This window comes from Sus scrofa, chromosome 1 (genome assembly GCF_054392235.1).
Source record: "Sus scrofa isolate SSC_HxYL_T2T_F1_AM1 chromosome 1, Sscrofa_HxYL_maternal_Yorkshire_Landrace_v2.0, whole genome shotgun sequence".
In the NCBI taxonomy this organism is placed as follows: domain Eukaryota; kingdom Metazoa; phylum Chordata; class Mammalia; order Artiodactyla; family Suidae; genus Sus; species Sus scrofa.
The window spans coordinates 105,247,992-105,267,631 of record NC_139383.1 but is presented as its reverse complement, the minus strand read 5'-3'; the positions used below and the strand labels follow the sequence as shown (position 1 = coordinate 105,267,631).

Sequence of the window (19,640 nt, the reverse complement as noted above, 5' to 3'; positions counted from 1 at the left end):
AGGGGAAGCCTCCAGAGGGCCTCCGCCCCCCTCCCTCCCACCCACAGCCCCAGAGAAGGAGGAGCAGCTGTTCAGAAGCTTCCTGCCCTTCCTTGAGACAGGTGTTGGCTGAATTCTGACTTCCTCCCGGCCTCAGAGAGCTCCTCCACCCCCTTCCACTCCGCAGGCTGGTGCTGAGTCAGCAGCCACCACTTCCTCTTCTAGACTCGGGGTGAACAGTGGCCACCACCTCCCCACCTCCTGGGGGAGCGGCTGAGCCCTGCTCAGGGCAGGAACTGGTCTGCCCCATGGAACACGCAACACACAGGTGACTTCCTAGAGGGCTGGCTCTCCTGCTGCCCCATGGTGGCACACCTCAGGGAGGTGTTTAAAGGAAAGGACAGCATTGGTAAGCAGTGAAGCCCCAGGGAAGTTCTCGCTCAGAGGCCAAGCAAGAACACGAACAGCTCCAAGAAGCAGCCGAACCGAGGCTCAGAATTCCCTGTGCTCACTGCCTGAGATGGAGCCACCAGGAGTCACGGTTGTCCCCTTCCGTGCACAGGGCGTCTGGGTCCTTCTACTGAGCACCGAGTGAGCACTGAGCTGCTGCCCAGGGAAAAGGCCTAAAGGTGGTGGAAATAAGTTCCCCTCATCAAGAGGATATCAGTTTTTTTGAAGCAGGAAGGGGCAATTAGGCCAATCATCTCCCTTGGCAGATAGGAAGCTCAGGCCCAGAGCAATCAGACTGGCCAACAAGGCCCACGGGGTGTTATGGGCAGAGGTGCCTTGAAGCAGGGCTGTGCCCACGATCCTGCTCGGCCTGTCTCAGCACCAGCTCCTAAAAAACTGTTGTTGCTGCTGCCTCTGGCTGGCTTCTCACTTCAGGTGACAAGCCTGTAAGATGGAAACAATGCCCCCTTGACTGATGGGGAAACTGAGACCCAGCAGAGGAAACTGACTTGCTCAAGATCTCAGTGGGTCTGTAGCAGAACGAAGGCCAGAACCCAGCTCTCAGAAGAATGTATTCAAATCGTCCTTCCTCTGGCACTCTTTTCTGCCCTGCCTTTCCCCGCTTTGGGCCTGTTGATGGAGGGGACTGGCAGTGAGCAGGGAGGCCTGGGAGCTGCCAGATTCCACTAATTCCCCTTCCCCGCTCAGAGCCAAACAGCAGCCCAGGGGAGGTGGCAGGGAGACCAGCAGGCATGGCTGGTTGCATCACACCACCTGAGCCTGAGCGCAGAGCCACCCTTCAAGTGGAATATGGTGCAGCCATTCAAAGTGATGCTCGTGAAGACAACTTAGCAAAACATGGAAAGGCTTTCCGGCTGCTAAATTTTTAAAGCTGGAGAATGCAAAAGTATACATTGCTGTGTTTACAGCACTGCACAAAATGCGTGTACGTGTTTGAACAAAAACGTGGAGGGCCTTTCACTAACGTGATCACAGAGGACTTGTAAGAGATTTTTTTTGCCCGTTTTGGTTGATTTTCTAAACTTTCCAAAATGCGAGTCTATTACTTCGTGATATAACCTAGATAGAATCTACGAAGACATCAAGATGACCTAAGAAGGCATGGGAGACGTGCTGAGGACTTTAGAACCTTGAGGCGCGGTGACAACTGGGTGTTTCTGCGGCAATCAGCACAGTCCTCAGTCCCCCGTCCCGGTTAAGCCAGCCAGGCATCCTCAGAGCTGGAGTCTGCAGGCTAACGGACTCACTCATTTCTGGCCCCGGCTCATTTCCCACCCAGGGGCATCTCTGGTCCCCCATGCACCTGCCCTGTCTCTCAGCCTCCCCTTCCAGGAGGTGGGGGCTCCAGGTTGGGGGTGGAACCCGCCTTGCTGCTTGGCCGGCTGCCAGCTGCGCAGAGGCCTCTCCCAATGCGGACAAATTGGAGCCTACTCCCACCCCCAGACATGGAGGAAGACTAGGGGTTTCTTTCCAGTGCTTATCTTGGTTTCAAGAGGATTCCTACCAGTGTGCAGGCCGTGGTGGACAATGCAGGGAGCCTCAGCCAGCACAGGGATGCGGCCAGCCAGCCAGTCACCTGGTGTCCACTTCTGGCTCAGCCATTTCCTAGCTGGGGTCACGCAGGGGGCGACTTTCCCCACCCCTGGCCTCAGTTGCCTCCTCTGGTCCCCAGTTACCTCCTCCCAGGCTGTGTGGAAGAGGAAATAAGAGAACAGAAGAGAAAGAGCTTGGAATCAGGGGAAGTCTGCTCTCTGCAGAAGAGACCCATCCTGATGTTGAATCCCTGCCTTGGTCCCCAGCTGCCACACCCCTACCCCACCCTTATCCCTGACTCGGCGACCCAAGGGGGCTCCCTCCATCTCCTCCTCATGTGGATAGGGTCGAACTTTTTGCAAATCTGTGGAGGCAGTAATCCTGCCACCTGCCTACCTTGGGGTCTTCCAGGAGGAGAATGTGATCAAAGTTGTTCAAACTGAGATATGGAGGCACAGCTCTCAGGGAGGGAGGGTCAGTATTGTCAGCGAGGTTGCCAAGTGTATGGCCTGCATGACTAAAACTACCTGGGCAGAGCCAAATAAGGCATGGCAGAGAGTTTTATAAGGGTGTGTCATGGAAACATGAGAAATTTTTGTTATTGGAATTAATTTCCTACTCCATCCCGGTACTAGGGGTCTGAAATCCCAAGACATTGCCATGGACCCCTTCCCCCTGCCACTTTCAGCATCCCAAATTCTGTTTATCTGCACATGGACCTAACTTCTCCCCAAAACTGTCTGTTCTTCCCATCTTCCCTGCTGGTCTTCATGGTCTTACATTGTCCCAGGTACCCGCAGACACCCCCTGCCCCTCAGCCACTCCACATGGACTCAGTTCTGCCTACTTCCTCTTATACTACAGCCCTTCCTGTGAGTCTCCCTTTTCCTTCCCCAGATCCCTAGTTTGGGCTTCCAACACTCCTGGAAGCCCACCCACGGCCTCCTCCCTGGCTCAGCCCCTTGGGCTTACCCCTCTGTCATCAGTTGCCAGAATAAATCATGGAAACACCACTCTTCCCAGAAAGCCCCTGGCGGCCAAAGGAGCAAACTCCACTGGAGCTTCCGAAGGTCTTCAGAAACTAGCTTCAGAGTATCTTCCAGCCTTTTTTTCCCATATTCTCCCAACCTCATGCTGCTTAGCTCCTGGAGTTGTGCCCTTGGTCGAATCATTCAAAGACAGAACAGTGGGCCCAGTGCCTCTTGTAGCTGTGCAAGGCAATAGGCCTGCACACATAGCCCTACACACACACACACACACACAGACACCCCTCCTCATAAGAACTTTCTGTTCTTGCTAAATCAGCAGAAGCCACCCGGCCTTGACCAAAGCCTCACTCTTTCCCCAGCCCCACCTCGAGTCCTCAGTGCTCTTCCTCCTGCATACCTAACACCCTTGAAGGCACATCTCAACCCCAATTCCTCAGTAAGTCATTCCTTACTTTAATTCCCTTGGCCAGTAAATTCCCACAGTTGTGGAAATAAGGGCAGCCACCCAGCAGGCCTTAGGCACCTGCTCTGTGCCAAGTGCCTTTGAGTCGACACACACCCTATCAGTAGGGATAAGGACAGTCATTGTTGAGATGATGCTCAGAGCAGTGGCCTAAGTTTACCCTGCTGGGTCAAGACTGGGCCAGGACTCAACCCTTGGACTGCTCCAAGCTCTTCCCACCTCACCGTGAGTCGGGATGTCCTGCCATTCATTTGGGTACCATGGCACAGAAGGTCTTCAGTAGCATCTGGTTTCCCATGCATTCATCTCCTAGCCTCAGCATAAGCCTCAGGAGGGCAGGCACGCAGGTCCTATACTGCTTTCACATCCTCCTTCCCTCCGCCCCAAGTCATATTCAATGAGCACTCACTAACTAAATGGACAAACAAGTGAGTCAGTGAATGAATGAATGACCGAATACATGAAAATGCAGACATTTCAAGTGGTTCAGTTGTGGGGTTATAAATGTTTGCTTTCAGTTCTTAAATGATCCAGAAAATCCGAGCTTCTCTAAGGTAAGCCTTCGCCTCTGATTCTTAGAAGTATATTGGTTTATCTGTGGCCAAGCCATACCAATAAATGCTAGTTCACATTCATGTCATGTTAAGCCAAGAATTTTTAAAGAGCTATTCAGATGCACTGAGAAACCAAGGAATATTTGAGCAACCATGGTCAGGTTGGACTAAGACATCCAAAGTCACTCCCTGAGTGACACAGTCAAGGGCCTGTGTCTCCTGGCCAGGGTTTCACACTGAAGTTGGATCCAGCAAGGAGCTGTTGCTTCCCTAGCCCAGAAAACCATTAAGTTTTCCAACTACTCGTTTCAAGATGGGGATATGTGGGAGTTCATGCAGGAACTACAAAAGGAAGAGAGGCAAGAGATGGTCTAGTCTCTGTTTTTTTGTTTTTGTTTTTGTTTTTTGTCTTTTCTAGGGCCGAACCCACAGCATAAGGAGGTTCCCAGGCTAGGGGTCCAATCGGAGCTGTAGCCACCAGCCTACACCAGAGCCACAGCAATGCAGGATCTGAGCCGCATCTGTGAACTACAGCACAGCTCATGGCAACGCTGGATCCTTAACCCACTGAGCAAGGCCGGGGATCAAACCCACAACCTCCTGGTTCCTAGGCAGATTCATTAACCACTGAGCCACAATGGGAACTCCTCTGTTATTTGCATATTGGAGCATCTTGGTGGCCTTCCACCTTAACCTTGAGTGATTAATAGTACTCACTAATTTATAGAAAAATATTATTTAAGAAAGCTCTTTAATCAACTGAGCCTTATTTGATACTAGATTCAGGAGAGAAGTTCTCTTGTTCATAAAGAAGAATTATAAACAAGAACTGCATTCCACCTTACTACAAAGTCTGGTATAAAAACAGATGGTTTTTCCAAAATCTTAGAGTTAAATGTACATGTCCGTTGGCTGAGAGAGCAGATTATAATGTACCATCCATCAGAGGAAAGACTCCTTCAGATAAATATGTTTATTCTGACAATCTGGCAAAAATATAGTATGTATTTGATAAATTGCTAAAACATGACTCCCATTAATGCACTGACTTTCTTTTTTTTTAAATTTAATTTTTTGTTTTTAATAGCTGCATATGGAAGATCCCAGGCCAGGGACTGAATCCAAGCCACAGCTGCAACCTCTGCCAAAGCTGTGGCAACATCAGATCCTTTAACCCACCAGATTCTTTAAGCTGCTGCAGTTGGATTCTTAACCCATGATGCCACAGTGGGAACTCCAACCCACTAAATTTCTGTATTATTACCAGGTTACTAAACCATCCTCGAAATGTCCTGACCAAAGAATTTCAAAACATATAACATTAATTTAAAGAAATAAAATCTTAGAGTTGGTTAATAGCAATCTAGTGAGTCCCTACTCTCTAGGACAAAAATGAGGGCCATCACCTGATGTGGAGTAGTTTTCCTTACTGTTGAGGTTGGTTGAGGGATGGTTTATTTTGCTTTCTCAAACTAAAGAACCAAATTAAAAGTTTCATGAAAACCAAAAGAAAAGAAGGAGGAGGAGGAGAAGGAGCAGGGAGAAACCAAATCCTCGAGGGCCTGCATATCCCTTCCTGCACAAACTACAGCATGCAGTTCCTCTGCTGGGAACCCGCATGGATGTCCATGTGTCACAGTAAATCAGCTCAGCTTTCCCACCAGGGCTGGAGAGAGCATGAGAACAAAGGGCCAGAGCAGAAAGGGGCAGCCATGGGGGAGAGGAAAGCTGCACCAAACCACAAAGAAGTCTAGGAAGCACTGTGGTCAGGCTGGGGTGCCCCTGCCTGGGGCAGGATCTCAGGCAGAGGGCAGGGGCGAGCTTGAGAGACAGCCCCCGGGGAGCAAGGAGGAGGTACCTTGGCCCAAGGAAGAGAGGCTCCAAAATGATGACCCTTTGAAGGAACCGTGAATTTCTTTCATCAACTAATTTCCTCAGAGACTAAAATGCTTCATTTAGCAAGACTTGTTCTAGGCTGAAATTGAATAGGTGTAATTGACAAATGCTTGAATTTGGGTGCCACTCTGGGGGAAAAAAATGCCTCTCCACTGGCTCCTCAAACGTAATTATGGGAAAAGATATATTTTAAGGGCTCTTCTTCCAATTCAATTTTGGGGTAGGTCCTGACTTCCTTCCCTCGCCACCAAACATACACATACACACACTTTGACAATGGCAGAGATCTGGCTTTCTTTCTCGAGAGGGGAACTGCCAGCCACAGATGAGGCAGCTGTCAGGAAACTAGGCTGTAATCAGCTTTAACTGGCTCACAGTCTGCAGAGGGCACAGACCCTCTTATTCCGACAGTAGCAGGTCAGGCTGCTAGCCCTGGGACGAATGTGGGAGTAGTCTCAGCTGGTTTCTGTTTCAAACATCTTCCTTATGCAGGATCTCAAAGCAAAACTTACACTGCAGGTCTCAACCATTTAGATACGCACATAGAAGAGGGTACTTTAAAATTCCAGATCACGGCTTCAACTGGAGCATGTAACATGTCACCCCCAGCATGAGTTCTAAGGACGGTAAATCAATGAAACGGTAAAAAAAAAAGTTAAAACACAACTAAAAATGGTTGGGTTTTTTTGTTTGTTTGTTTGTTTTTTAATGCCAGTCTGAAATGCAACAAGATTGCTAGTTAAGAACAGTATCCCTTTTCTCCACCTAAGTGTTAGATCCCCATCTCTTCGCCAGCATCATAAACCAAGTGACCAAGTAACTTGGAAGCTAGGATGAAATGTGAAGGCTCTTAGGTGGGAACCCAGGTGGCCAAAGATAGGAGTTCTTTCTATGCAGGAGAGCTATTTCAGTGTAACAGGACAACTGACCACCCCAACTCACGGCCCCAGACACCTACTGTAGAAAGATATGGACTAGATGAGATTAAAGTCACCATATCTGTGCCACGAAAAAAAATTTAAAAAAAAATACAAAGAAAAAAAAAAAAAAAAAAAACAGAAGGCATTCACTCAAATCTTACAATGGGAGGTGGGAGTGGTGGGTGGGTGAGGGTAGGGATAGAAAAGCAAGGGGGGAATCTAAAGAGCAGGATACGACAATAAATGGGAAAACAGCAAGAGAAAAAGCACACTAGGTTAATATAGGAAACTAGTTCTTTATTGAGAGATTGTATATTAGTATTAGTGGATTCTGTGTGTAACAATGTCGTCATGCACACGATACAAAAAAAAAAAAAAGGCTGGGCCCACCATGCTTCCGAAGGGCAACAGAACAAAAGCAGCGTACAATGAGCAGATGGCCCGGGCTACACAGCACAGTACGTTTCAGCAGAGTAACATCTCTAACCGAGCGCTGTACATTGTCAACTGGGGGGATGTAAAAAAATACAGATCATGCTTTAGTTTTAGTACAAGAAAAGGTGAAAAGATACACAACCAAAAGGATATCTGATACAGAAAAAATTACCCACAAAATAAGAACAGGAAGTAATTCAGCACAGCAGAACACGCTATCCCTGTTTAATGGAAAACCATTTTGCTGGGGAATCTTTTTTTTTTTCCTTTTCTTTTCTCCTTTTCTCTTTCTTTTCAGATTGCCAAATGGCAATCTGGGGAGGCCACTTGGGACTTTATTTTGGAAGGGCCCTCGAAGTAGGGGCCTTAGTCTTTCTTTATTGCTGCTGTTTTGTTTGAGTTTTCAAGCAGGTCTAGCCAGCAAGGGAGCAGAAGGGAGCCGGCTGTTAAAGGGGCAGCTCTGAGGGCCAGGGCGGATGTCCAAAGATGCTCTTGATATTGCACAATTAAACAATTAAGACACCACGGCCATGGCTCTCCCTTAAGCCAAGGACCCTGCTTGCATCAAATTTTCAGGGTACCAGCAACCATCATTTCATCACAATTTTTCGTGGATATATATATATATACATATATATTTTTTATTTTATTTTTTATTTTTTTGGCCCCTGACTAAAGGTAACCTCTTCACTTATGCCTGGGTGCTGCCCGGAAGCTAGCCGATGGCCACCCAGATAAGTGGGAAATGGGGTGCTACAGCCTCCAAGCCAAAGCAAAAGGAATCCACTTAACAGGGATTTACAGTGCAATGTACTCGGCTAAACAAGATGAAGATACAAAAATGGTTATTTCTCTACATCTATTCTGAAATGGCCTACATCCTATACTACTACAATGGAAACTAAAAAGAACAGATTTAAGCTGGCAAGCTACCTAATAGTTTTACAAGAAGATTGTGGTTTAGGATCTTGTTGGGTTAAGCATTAGTATCCTCTATCAGAAGGTCATGAATTCTTATCACATGCTGCTAAATTTTACCCACAGCCCGACTAACCCTCAGCTCTTACATTTCCTATGGGCGTGTTTGCCATGAAAGTAAACTTTGACTGACTGGCAGAATTTGCTTTGTTGGGTGGCGGGTTTTTTTTGGGGGGGGGCGGTTATTAAAAATAAAATTTAAAGGCAGCTGAGCAATTTGAATTTCAAAACATGGAATCAGCATCCTGCAATGGTATTTAGAGATCGGTGGTATTAATGAGGATGATAATGATTTAATCAGGATAATTATACTTTCAGGCTCAACATCCTTCTTAATCATTTTTGAATTTCTGCCTAGTGTAATGTTCCACACCCGTTTTAAAAGGAAATGCCAAGTAATAAGATATAATTGTGTCTTGGGGAGGGGTTGGCATTTCAGGGGCTAGTGCACCCAACCCTCCCTACTCCTATAATTACACACCCACCCCACCCGCGGCCCCCCACTGCTAAGCTGGCCTGAGATAGGGGATACTGCCGCTTAAATAGCAATGCCTTCCTCAGATGGAGACAGGAGATGGTTAAGAGGGGTGTCACAATACAGCTAAATGCGGAGGCAGAAGGGTCACAGCGCACACAGCAGCGAGTTGACCATTCACTGAGCTACACAATGAAGAAAAAAAAAGATTTGATAAATGCAGAATGTCATCATTCTATCATCACACAAAAAAAACTGCAGTTCAAACAGGCCTAAGGGGGCCAACCTTGCCTTGTAGGCTCTGGGGAGAGGCGAGGGGCTGGGGACAGCTGGGCTGGAAGAAAGAGGGCTGGGCTTTTTATTCTCTTGTCCAATAGGGCCCCTGGGGTGCACTAAAGCGCTGGCCCGCGACCCCACCCCCCACTCGGACTTGGTGGAGCAGCAGCCCTGGTCGCAAAGGGAAGACATCATTCTGTGCGTGAGGGAGGGGAGTGGGGGAGGGCCTCAGCCAGCAGGGATTTAAGCAGACGTGGAGTGGGAGAGGATAACAGAAACATTTCCAAGAAGAGAAATGTGAGTCCAGAGGCAGAATACAAAAAGAGAAAAAAAAAAAAAAATGAATCTAAATGCATCTCGGATTTGCTTTGGGAGGTGGGAGTTTCTGATTAAAAGAAAATGGAAGCAATGTGAGGTGGGGAGAAGAGGGGAAAATTAAGCTGTTGGAGCAGAATGTAAGGAAAAGGGGATGTGGGGAAGGGGACCGTGCAAACACACCCCGTAGATCACAGTTAAAAACAAAGCCTGCGCCGGCCTGCTGCTTTATCAACGCCTGCCCGCCTGCCCGGGGCAAAGGCCTGGCTTGGGGGCAGCGTCCCACCTTATCCTCACACACAGCCCAACACCAAGGGCCGGCACCCCTCTCCGGCCCGCCCCAGGGGTGCACAGCAGTGCATGTCTGACTCTCCGAGGAGCGCACACACCGGCTGGCGCGCACACATACACACACACACCACACACACGCATGCATCTTGAACCCAAAAATGCAACTGTCATACAAAGACCATGGTGTGGGAGGGGGAGTACAAGGGCGATACACAAAAAGGGTTAAAGAGGAAAAGATGGGACGGGAAGTCGTGCAAGTGCCCACGAGCATGTGGGGGCTGGGGCGCGGGATAGGGCAGATGCCAGATCCCAGTTAACCAGCCATTGGTATCAATGACCAAATAACGGAGAAACACAAACACAAATAAAACGAAACACATATACACCTGAAAGGAAAAAAAAAAAAAAATCACAGAAAGCCAAGTGTGTTCACACACACAAACACAAGCGCGCGCACACACACACACACAGTCCTGTATCTCTTTCCGTCCTTCGCTCACACAGGGCTAGGTATTGGGGGGAAGGGGCTATGATTTGAGGGAACCGCGTCCGCCGCAAAGAATTTAAAAAAAAAAAAAAATGGGGCTGGGGAGGGAGGGAGGGACTCAATCCGCCAAACCCTAACTTCACCGCAAAAGCTCCCACGAGGGTGACCACCTCCACACTCGGAGGTCCCCCCCAAAGGGAGAGGGGAGAAGCCACCGCTCATTCTGCGTCCTCGAGGGTTTACCCTGAGCCCCCCGCCGCCCTCGGCGCCCGCCCCCGCCCTGGTCCCGCAGCGATCCATGCTCGGAAGCGGACCCCGAAAGGAAAAAGCGATACCTCTGTTTCGCACAGAGCCAAACACTGGAAGCACGAGATAGCCGACGTGGACCAGGACCATCCTGGCTCCTCGCGCGGCGGCGGCGGCGGCGGCGGCTGCGCGCGGGCCCTTTGTGGCGCGGCTCCGGGGCGCGGGCGCTGGCGGCGGCGGGGCTGCGGGAGCCGCCGGGGCGGGAGGCGGAGCGCGGGGCGCGGGCGGCGGTGGGGCGGCGGCTGGCGGGGAGACAGATGGCCCATGGAAAGGCTCCCTTCCCGGCCCCTCTCGACATTCAAAGGCGCTGGGGCCGCAGCTGCCGCCACACAAAGGCGCGCGCAGCCAATGGGAGCGGAGCGCAGCGCGGCGCGGCCTCGCCGGAACCGCGGGGGACAGCGGGGACCGCGGGCGCGCGGGTGGTGGGGGGAGGGAGGGGTGACGGCTGAGAAGGAGCCGGCGGCCAATCGCGGTGGCCCGCGGCCGGGCGCGGGGAGGGGGTCAGCCCTGCCGGGCGCGTGGAGCCCCGCGCGGGTCCCTGGTCGCCCGCAGGCCGGAGCGCGCGCGCGTGGAGCGCCCTGCACACAGACACAGGCAACGTGCACATGGAATGTGCACACACCGAGAGGGACGTGCACCCAGACATGTTGAGGTGACTTAGTGCGTGAGGAGAGACAGGCAAGAGCTCCAAGTGCACACGACCCGGAGGTCCTTGCACAGCGCGCCCGGGTCACTCGGGGACGTGCGCATGGAGGCTGGCGCACGTGCGGAGCTGGACTGCGGGCACAAGTAGAGCTGGAAAGCGAGCAAGCGCCGCACTCGGAACCCAGGCACTGTCACACAGACATGCACACACCGACAGCCTTGTTAACCAAACGTGTGCCAAGAACACATTCCCAAAGAGGACATACAATGCAGATATGTACACTCCCAGGTTCCCTGCCTGTCGCGCGGCTTTGTTGCTTCTGTAGAGCACAAAGCTCGCAATATTTGCAGAATTGAAAACCACTCATATACTGAGCTGCATGCACACATTCTATACAGAGACAGGTTCACACAGAAAACCCAGAGCCACCATTTCCCCGACTCTGACCCAGGCACAACCAGCCAAGTGCACAGACACGCCCACTTCCCAGCGGGCAGCCACATACATAATATCAGGGCTAGGAGACTCCTCAGATGCACACGTGGAGGCACAGCCACGGTGTCATGTGTGGCTTGTGGCCCACCTGCCGGGTACAGGCAAGACAGAAGCAAAAAGCCTTCAGCCCACAGCTCAGTGGTAAGATGGACTAAGACATTTGATCCACTCAGCGCACCTGCTGTGAAAACTCCCAGCAACGACCCTCAGACCAGGCTCACAGTCCACACCAAGACCAGAATATGCTCGGGCATCTATAAGAAAAAAAAGGACATTTCTTACACTGGGGCTTGTCTTCAGCAGTTCCTTTATTTAATGGTAAAACTAGATGGTAAAATTGCAGAATGTGGAGCTGTAAAAATCTATTCCAACACAACATGCCTCTTTGAGATAAGGACAAAGAGGCAGTTCATCTTGTATTGTGTCAGGGCCTAGGGAGGTGATGCAGAGCCTACTGAGGCCCCAATGCAGGCGGCCCAGAGAGGCCTCAGAAAGGCAAAAAATGGGTGTCAGTAAAGGGTGCTGGGGAAGGGGACACCTAAAAGGAGCACCTCACCAAGTGGGGGGAAGGTAGGGAAGGCAACTGGGGTTGACTCCAGAAAAATGACTTCTAGGAGTTCCCGTCGTGGCACAGTGGAAGCGAATCCGACTAGGAACCATGAGGTTGCGGGTTCAATCCCTGACCTTGCTCAGTGGGTTAAGGATCCTGCCTTGCTATGGCTGTGGTGTAGGCCCGCGGCTACAGCTCCAATTGGACCCCTAGCCTGGGAACCTCCATATGCTGCGGGTGCAGCCCTAAAAAAAGACAAAAAAAAAAAAAAAAAAAGAAAGAAAGGAAGAAAGAAAAATGACTTCTAAGTGCAACTTGAAGAAAGAAGAGTGGGAGAGGTGTGGTCAGGCAAAGACAAAGACAGCAAAAGGAACCACAGCCTGGCTTTGCCAAGACACCTACCATATGCCCAGTGGGGACAGCAGGGCAGAATCGCAGTGTATACCTTTCTGTCTCTCATAAGCACACATATTCCTCAGGCCTCCTCCCACCCCCAACACTCCTGCTGCACCCCCCACCCCAATCCCCAGAACTCAGGGATGAACGTAGTTGGAGGAACATACCAACAATCCCAAGCCCCTCTCTTTTTTTATTTTTTCCAGCCACTGCACGAATTGACTTGATGTGGGATCTCAGCTTCCAGCCCAGGAATTGAACATGGGCCATAGTAGTGAAAGGGCCAAGTCTAACCACCAGACCACCAGGGAACCCCCCACCCCAAGCCCCACTCTTCAACCCACACCTGCCACCAGCTCTTTCCTTTGTTGATTATCTATCAAATAAACATAATGCCACCACTAAGAAAAATTTTCAAAAATGAAAAGTCCTTAAGAAACACCTAACTACTATAATTTTTCCCTGTTCTGTTTCAGGCTTTGCCAATATGCATATATATATATATAAATATGTAGATTCTGATGACAAAACTGATATATATATATTGTTGTCAGAATCTACATATTTTTTACCCTGCTTTTTAAACTTAACATTTTATCAGAAACATTTTCCCATCCTTCTACATAATTATTATCTTAATTTTCATTTTAAATGTTTTCATAGTATTCCAAGTGACTGTATTATGAAATTACTTAATCATACTCTATCCTTGTGTGCCTAATTTTCTCCCAGTTTTTCATTATCACAAATTGCACAATGAACTTTTTCATGCCTGTAGCTTGTTGCTTTTGTTGAACTATAACTTAGAATAAACCTCTAGGTTTGGCTGGCTTTTTTTTTTTTTTTCAGCTTTTTAGGACCACACCTGCAGCATATGGAAGTTCCTAGTCTAGGGGTCAAATCAGAGCTACAGCTGCCAGCCACAACCACAACAATGCCAGATCCTTAACCCACTGAGCAAGGCCAGGGATTGAACCTGCATCCTCATGGATACTAGTCAAGTTCATTACCACTGAGCCACAATGGGAACTGCTTGGCTGGCATTCTTAAGTAAACAAATATGGAAAACTCTATGTCTCTCCACACATTTTAAAAGCTTTATAGTAGTTCTCTGGAAGCCTAGCAGTTAAGGATTTGGCGTTGTCACTGCTGTGGCTTGGGTTACTGCTGTGGCTTAGGTTCAATCTCTGGCCCAGAACTTCTGCTCGCCACATGTATGGCAAAAACAAAAACAACAACAAAACCTCATTGTCAATGCTACTGCCAATATACAGTGTGCCAATTCCTCTGCAACCTGGTTAGCTTTGGGTAAGCATTCTTTATCTGCTCTTTATACCAGAGCAGCTCACAAAGGCTTGTGACTACCCAATCTGACCTTGACAGCAGAGTGGTTTGGGAACACACTCCAAAATCAGATTGCCTGGGTTCCCATTCTGGCTTGGCCACTCACTACCTTAGGCAAGTTATCTCACTTCTCTCAGCTTTGGTTTCAAGAGCTGAAAAATGATCATGATTATAGCAACCTTCCCCATAGGATTAAGTAAGCTAATAGTTGTGGAGCACATAGAATAGTGCCTGGCTCTCTGGCCCTTTGTGTTTCCCCCTTAACCTGCCCATCTCCCTTCCCCACCCCCCCCGCCACCACCTCCTGCCCTCCCGTTGTTATTTATGACTGCCTAGTAAACGCATTCGGTGTACATCATACCAGAACACATCCGTCAGACAGAAGCAATCATCAAGGAACAGACCAGCACTATAACTTGGGGAAATCCACTTACTAACCATACTCTTCATATTCACACATGAGAAAACTGCAACAGGCAGAGGCCCACTCTCACCAACATACCCCATTCACACACAGGCCTTCACCTCCCGCTAAGAGTGAATCACTGTGTCAGGAGGATGAGCTTCATCTGTAATGACACCTACCATCCGTCAGCCTCCATGCACCCGTCTGTCTGATGCGGGTAATAGTAAGCCCTGCCTGACCTACCTTAAAGGTTAGTTGTGAGGATCAAAGGTGAAGATAGGTATGGAGTCTGTAATTATTTACAGAGAATTCTAGAAGCATCAATACAGTAGTGTCTCCAAGAATGAAACTAGATTATTGCCTTGCCCATCTCCTTGGTTTACAGAGGCTCAGAAACAGGCTTATGAACGAGGTCAGAACCATTCAAGGCTGAGTTACGACCAGCATCCATATTTCCTGGCACACAGCCTCACACTCTCCTACTTCCTATCTTCTTCCCGTTATGCCGGGCTGACTGTCTTCACTCCCCCTGGCATTACGTAAAGTCCACAGAAGTGCAATAAAACAGATTCTTAAGAAGAGATTTGTAGAAATATCCCGTTCATCACGGTTTTATCTCCGTATGTGCTTCCTGCCCACCACCAAAATCAGTACTTAGAGAATGTTTGCAGGCTTAGCATTTAAGACATGGGAAGAAATATTAAAAATGTAATAAAAATATATAAAATTTAAAAAAATGAAAAGGAAAGGTCAATCTATAATTCAGGATCCAAAATGGAGAAACATGACTTTATTACAGTCAAAATACCACTGCCACCTTGAACCTTGACCCACCCTTTGATCCCTCACTCTCTTTGGTCTCCACTCTGGCCTCTTGCAGAAAGGGTTTTATATAGCATCATATTCTATAGAAGCATCCCTTTTGAGAACTACTCCTTTGGAGCCCAGTATCAGATCTGGGTTATGAACACCATTGCCCTTTTGTCAGCGAATGGAAACAAATCCACCTTGTCAGTCATAGGGACGTCAGTATTTTCAGGACTGATGACAGAACTGTGTTTCTCCAGGTTGTGTTGGCATCAAGTAGACACAGTTTTCAAAATCTGTGCAAAAGAGCTGTGCCTCCATTAGTGCACCCCCATGCTGGTGTTACAATAGCCCCTGTGCTGAATGAGACAGGAAGTCTAGATGCAGCCCGTGCAGATGGAGACCTGCCCCAGGCATTGACAATCACTGGGGAGTTGGTGCATTAAACACAAGGAAAGAAAGAGGGATTGATCCCATGGCCACTTTGCCATAGCTGTGGTGTAGGTCACAACTGCAGCCGGGATTTGATCCCTGGTCCTGGAACTCCATGTGGCAGGCAGTGGACAAAAAAGAATTTTTTAAAAAAGAGAGAGACTCATTTCAGCACTATTCACAATAGCCAAGACATGGAAACAACCTGAATGTCCAACAGATGAACGGATTAAGAAGATGTGGTATATATACACAATGGAATACTCCTCGGCCATCAAAAAGAACAAAATAATACCATTTGCAGCTACATGGATGGAACTAGAGACTCTCATACTAAGTGAAGTAAGTCAGAAAGAGAAAGACAAATACCATAATATCACTTATATCTGGAATCTAATATATGAACCTATCTACAGAAAAGAAACAAACTCATGGACATGGAGAACAGATTTGTGGTTGCTAAGGGGGTGGGGGGGAGTGGGATGGACTGAGAGTTTGGGGTTAATAAATGCAAACTCTTGCATTTGGAGTAGATAAGCAATGAGATTCTGCTATATAGCTCAAGGAACTATATCTGATCACTTGTGGATGGAGGATAATGTGAAAAAAAGAATGTATATATATGTATAACTGGGTCACTTTGCTGTACAGCATAAATTGACATAACATTGTAAATTAACTATAATAAAAAAAAATTAAAAAGAGAGAGAGAGCTCCCAGAGGGGCTTAACCAGGGGTGATGGTACGTCGGAGGGGGTTCAAGGTGGGCTTGAGTCCTGAGGGAAGCCTTCAGGGTAGAGCAGGGTAGGAGAGGAGCCTAAAGCCTGGGTCCCCTTCTGACAGGTTGATAAAATGGGGGAGGCATCTCACCGAGAGGCAAAACTCGAACAAAGGCCCAAAAGTAAACATAGAAGGAGAAGAAGCTAGAGCGGGGTGGGGAGGCAAAGAGGTGAAAGAGAGGAAGAGGGAGGGAAGAATAAGGAAAAGAAGGGGGCGGGGAGGGAAGGGGAGAGGAGCAGCCCAGCACTTGTGGGGAGTAAGGCCAAGGAGGCCACTCACTCCATGGATGGGAATTGGGCCGAGGGAGGGACAGGAGCAGTGGGGACTGGATCCCTCGCGCCTGTGCTCCACACCCACTCACTGAGTGCCAAGATCAGGTGAGCCCAGAAGGAAACACAGAAGATGCCCAGGGTCCACAACTCCTTCTCCTGAAGATCCAGACCCCCTGGCAGTGAGGTAAGGTCCTGCGACTCTGTGGGGTGGGGAGGGGGGCATCGAAGCAGGAACCGTGTGGGATGGCTTTCCTAGAAAACAGAGCTAGAGCTGATTGGGAGGATGCTCCTTAAAAACAAAAACAAATAATGGATAAATAGAATCAAGAATCTATCGTGCCTCTTCCTCTTCTTTTTTTTTTTTTTTTTTGTCTTTTCTAGGGCCGAACCCTGCGGCATATGGAGGTTACCCAGGCTAGGGGTGGAACCAGAGCCATATCGGCCAGCCACAGCCACAGCCACAGCAACACAGGATCCAAGCCACATCTGCGACCTACACCACAGCTCACGGCAATGCTGGATCCTTAACCCACTGAGCATGGCCAGGGATCGAATCCACAACCTCATCGTTCCTAGTCGGATTCATTAACCACTAAGCCACAAAAGGAACTCCCTACCCTGCCTATTCTTCTACAAATTCTGTTTCAGGATAATGAAATATTGGGTGTTTGTTTGTTTTTGTTTTGCTTTTTAGGGCCACACCCACACACATGGAAGTTCCCAGGCTCAGAGTGCTATTGGAGCTGCAGCTGCCAGCCTACACCACAGATCCCAGCAACGCCAGTTCTTAAACTGGATGAGTGGGGCCAGGAATCAAACCTGCATGCTCATGAATGTGAGTCAAGTTCATAACCTGCTGAGACATGACAGGAACTCCACAAGGGGAAGTTTCTTTCTTTCTTTTTTTTTTTTTGGTCTTTTTTTTTTGCTATTTCTTTGGGCCACTTCCACAGCATATGGAGGTTCCCAGGCTAGGGGTCTAATCAGAGCTGTAGCCACTGGCCTACGCCAGAGCCACAGCAACGCGGGATCCAAGCTGCGTCTACAACCTACACCACAGCTCACAGCAACGCCGGATCATTAACCCACTGAGCAAGGGCAGGGACCGAACCCGCAACCTCATGGTTCCTAGTCAGTCGGATTCGTTAACCACTGCGCCACGACTGGAACTCCGGAAGTTTCTTTTTATAGAAGTATTGACTAATAAATGAAGAAGGGATAGGAATGAGAATACCACTTAACAAGATAACAGTTCTAAGCTATGACTCTCGATGGCTGCTAAAATCACCCAATAAGAGACATAGTGCGTGATTCACCTCCTGGTGAAAGAACAGACCGCCACACATGAAGTAGTCATGTCCAGAAAACCTGAGTCTAATCCAATCTCTGGATCTAATTTCCAGTTGATATGAAGTACAGGAAATAGAGAAACATATTAAAAGATACTATTGCTGTGCGCTTAGCAAAATCTAGATCATAGAAAATCTATGGGACACTTTTTTTTTCCAAACTTAAATCATGAGAGGAAAAGGAGATGGAGGGGGACACTATAGAGGAATAAGGGATACAACAACCAAGTGCAATATTCAGACTTTCATAGGATGTGATTAGAACAAATTTATAAAAATAATTGGAGAAATGCAAACACTGACTACATATTAATGATATTAAGGAAATATTGGGGGAGTTCCTTTTGTGGCTTAGTGGAAATAAATTCCACCAGCATATATGAGGATGTGGGTTCGATCCCTGGCCTCGCTCAGTGAGTCAGGGATCCAGCATTGCTTTGAGCTGTGGTGTAGGTACCAGACACACCTCAGATCCTGAGTTGCTCTGGCCGTGGTGTAGGCTGGCAGCTGTAGCTCTGATTTGAGCCCTAGTCTGGAAATTTCCATATGCCTCAGGTGCAGCCCTAAATCGCAAAAAAAAAAAGAAGGAATTGTTGGGTTTTCTAGATGGACTTGTGGTTATGTTTACACAGCAAATCCTTATTTTCAGATGCTTTACAGATAATATTAAATGATATCTGAAGGTTTTTACTTCTCCCAGGGGAAGGCTATAGATGACACTAGATTGTCATTGAGTTGATAACTGTTGAAATTAGATGAAAGAGACATAAGGATTCGTTATAGTATTCTCTCTACTTTTGTTTATGTGATGGTTAATTTTATGTGACAATTTGACTAGGCTAAGGGATGCCCAATAGCTGACAAAACATTATTTCTGTGAGTGCGTTGATGGAAAAGACCAAGATTTGAATCTGTAGGCTGAGTAAAAAGATCACCCTCCATACGCACACTGTGGTATATGGAATGATTGGCCAACGGGGACCTGCTGCACAGAGAATTCTACCCAATGTTCTGTGATGATCGATGTGGGAAAAGACTCTTAGAGAGAATGGATGTGTGTACATGTATAACTGAATCACTTTGTGGTACAGCGGAAATGATCACAACTTGTAAATCAACTCTACTTCAATAAAACCCTTTTAAAAACAAAAATTTTTTTTAATTTAAAAAAAAGGGGGGGGGGATTTCCCGTTGTGGCTCAGTGGAAACGAATCCAACTAAGAACCATGAGGTTGAGGGCTCAGTTCCTGGCCTCGCTCAGTGGGTTAAGGATCTGGCATTGCCGTGAGCTGTGGTATAGGTTGCAGACGCGGCTCGGATCCTGCCTTGCTGTGGCTGTGGTGTAGGCACAGCATCCCTAGCCTGGGAGCCTCCATATGCCATGGGTGTAGTCCTAAAAAGCAAAAATAAATAAGTAAAATAAAAATTTAAAAAAAATTTTTTTTTTTTAAATCACCCTCACCAAAGTGGATGGGCATCACTCAGTGCACACAGGTCCCCAGTAGAACAAGAAAGCAGACGAAGGGCAAATTTACTCTCTGCTTGAGCTCGGACAGCCAGCTGCTCCTGTCCCGAGACATCGGACCTTGTGCTCCTGGTTCTGTTGCCGAAATTCCGTTTCTGTCCACTGGTGTTGAATAGAAACACGAAGGTAGAGTTTTGGGTGAAGGAGAAAATAGTTTTTATTGCTGCCGAGATTCTTAGGAGGTCCCCAGGGCAGGGCCCAGGAACCTGCATTTTAGCAACCCCCATGCCCCTCCCTGGTGAATCTCCTGCATCTGGGAAAACCCAGCTG

At 48.1% G+C, this 19,640-nt stretch overlaps 1 protein-coding gene across 1 annotated transcript in view; it reads right to left on the bottom strand.

The window, feature by feature from the left end:
• The window catches only part of ARK2C (arkadia (RNF111) C-terminal like ring finger ubiquitin ligase 2C), a 119,215-nt gene extending 108,440 nt beyond the window's left edge, over positions 1 to 10,775 (bottom strand). Inside the window, exon 1 of the mRNA XM_021092574.2 lies at positions 10,398 to 10,775. Within this exon, the coding sequence (XP_020948233.1) occupies positions 10,398 to 10,458 (61 nt within the window). The 5' untranslated portion in view covers positions 10,459 to 10,775. The remainder of the gene's footprint in view (positions 1 to 10,397) is intronic.
• Positions 10,776 to 19,640: the final 8,865 nt, after the last annotated feature.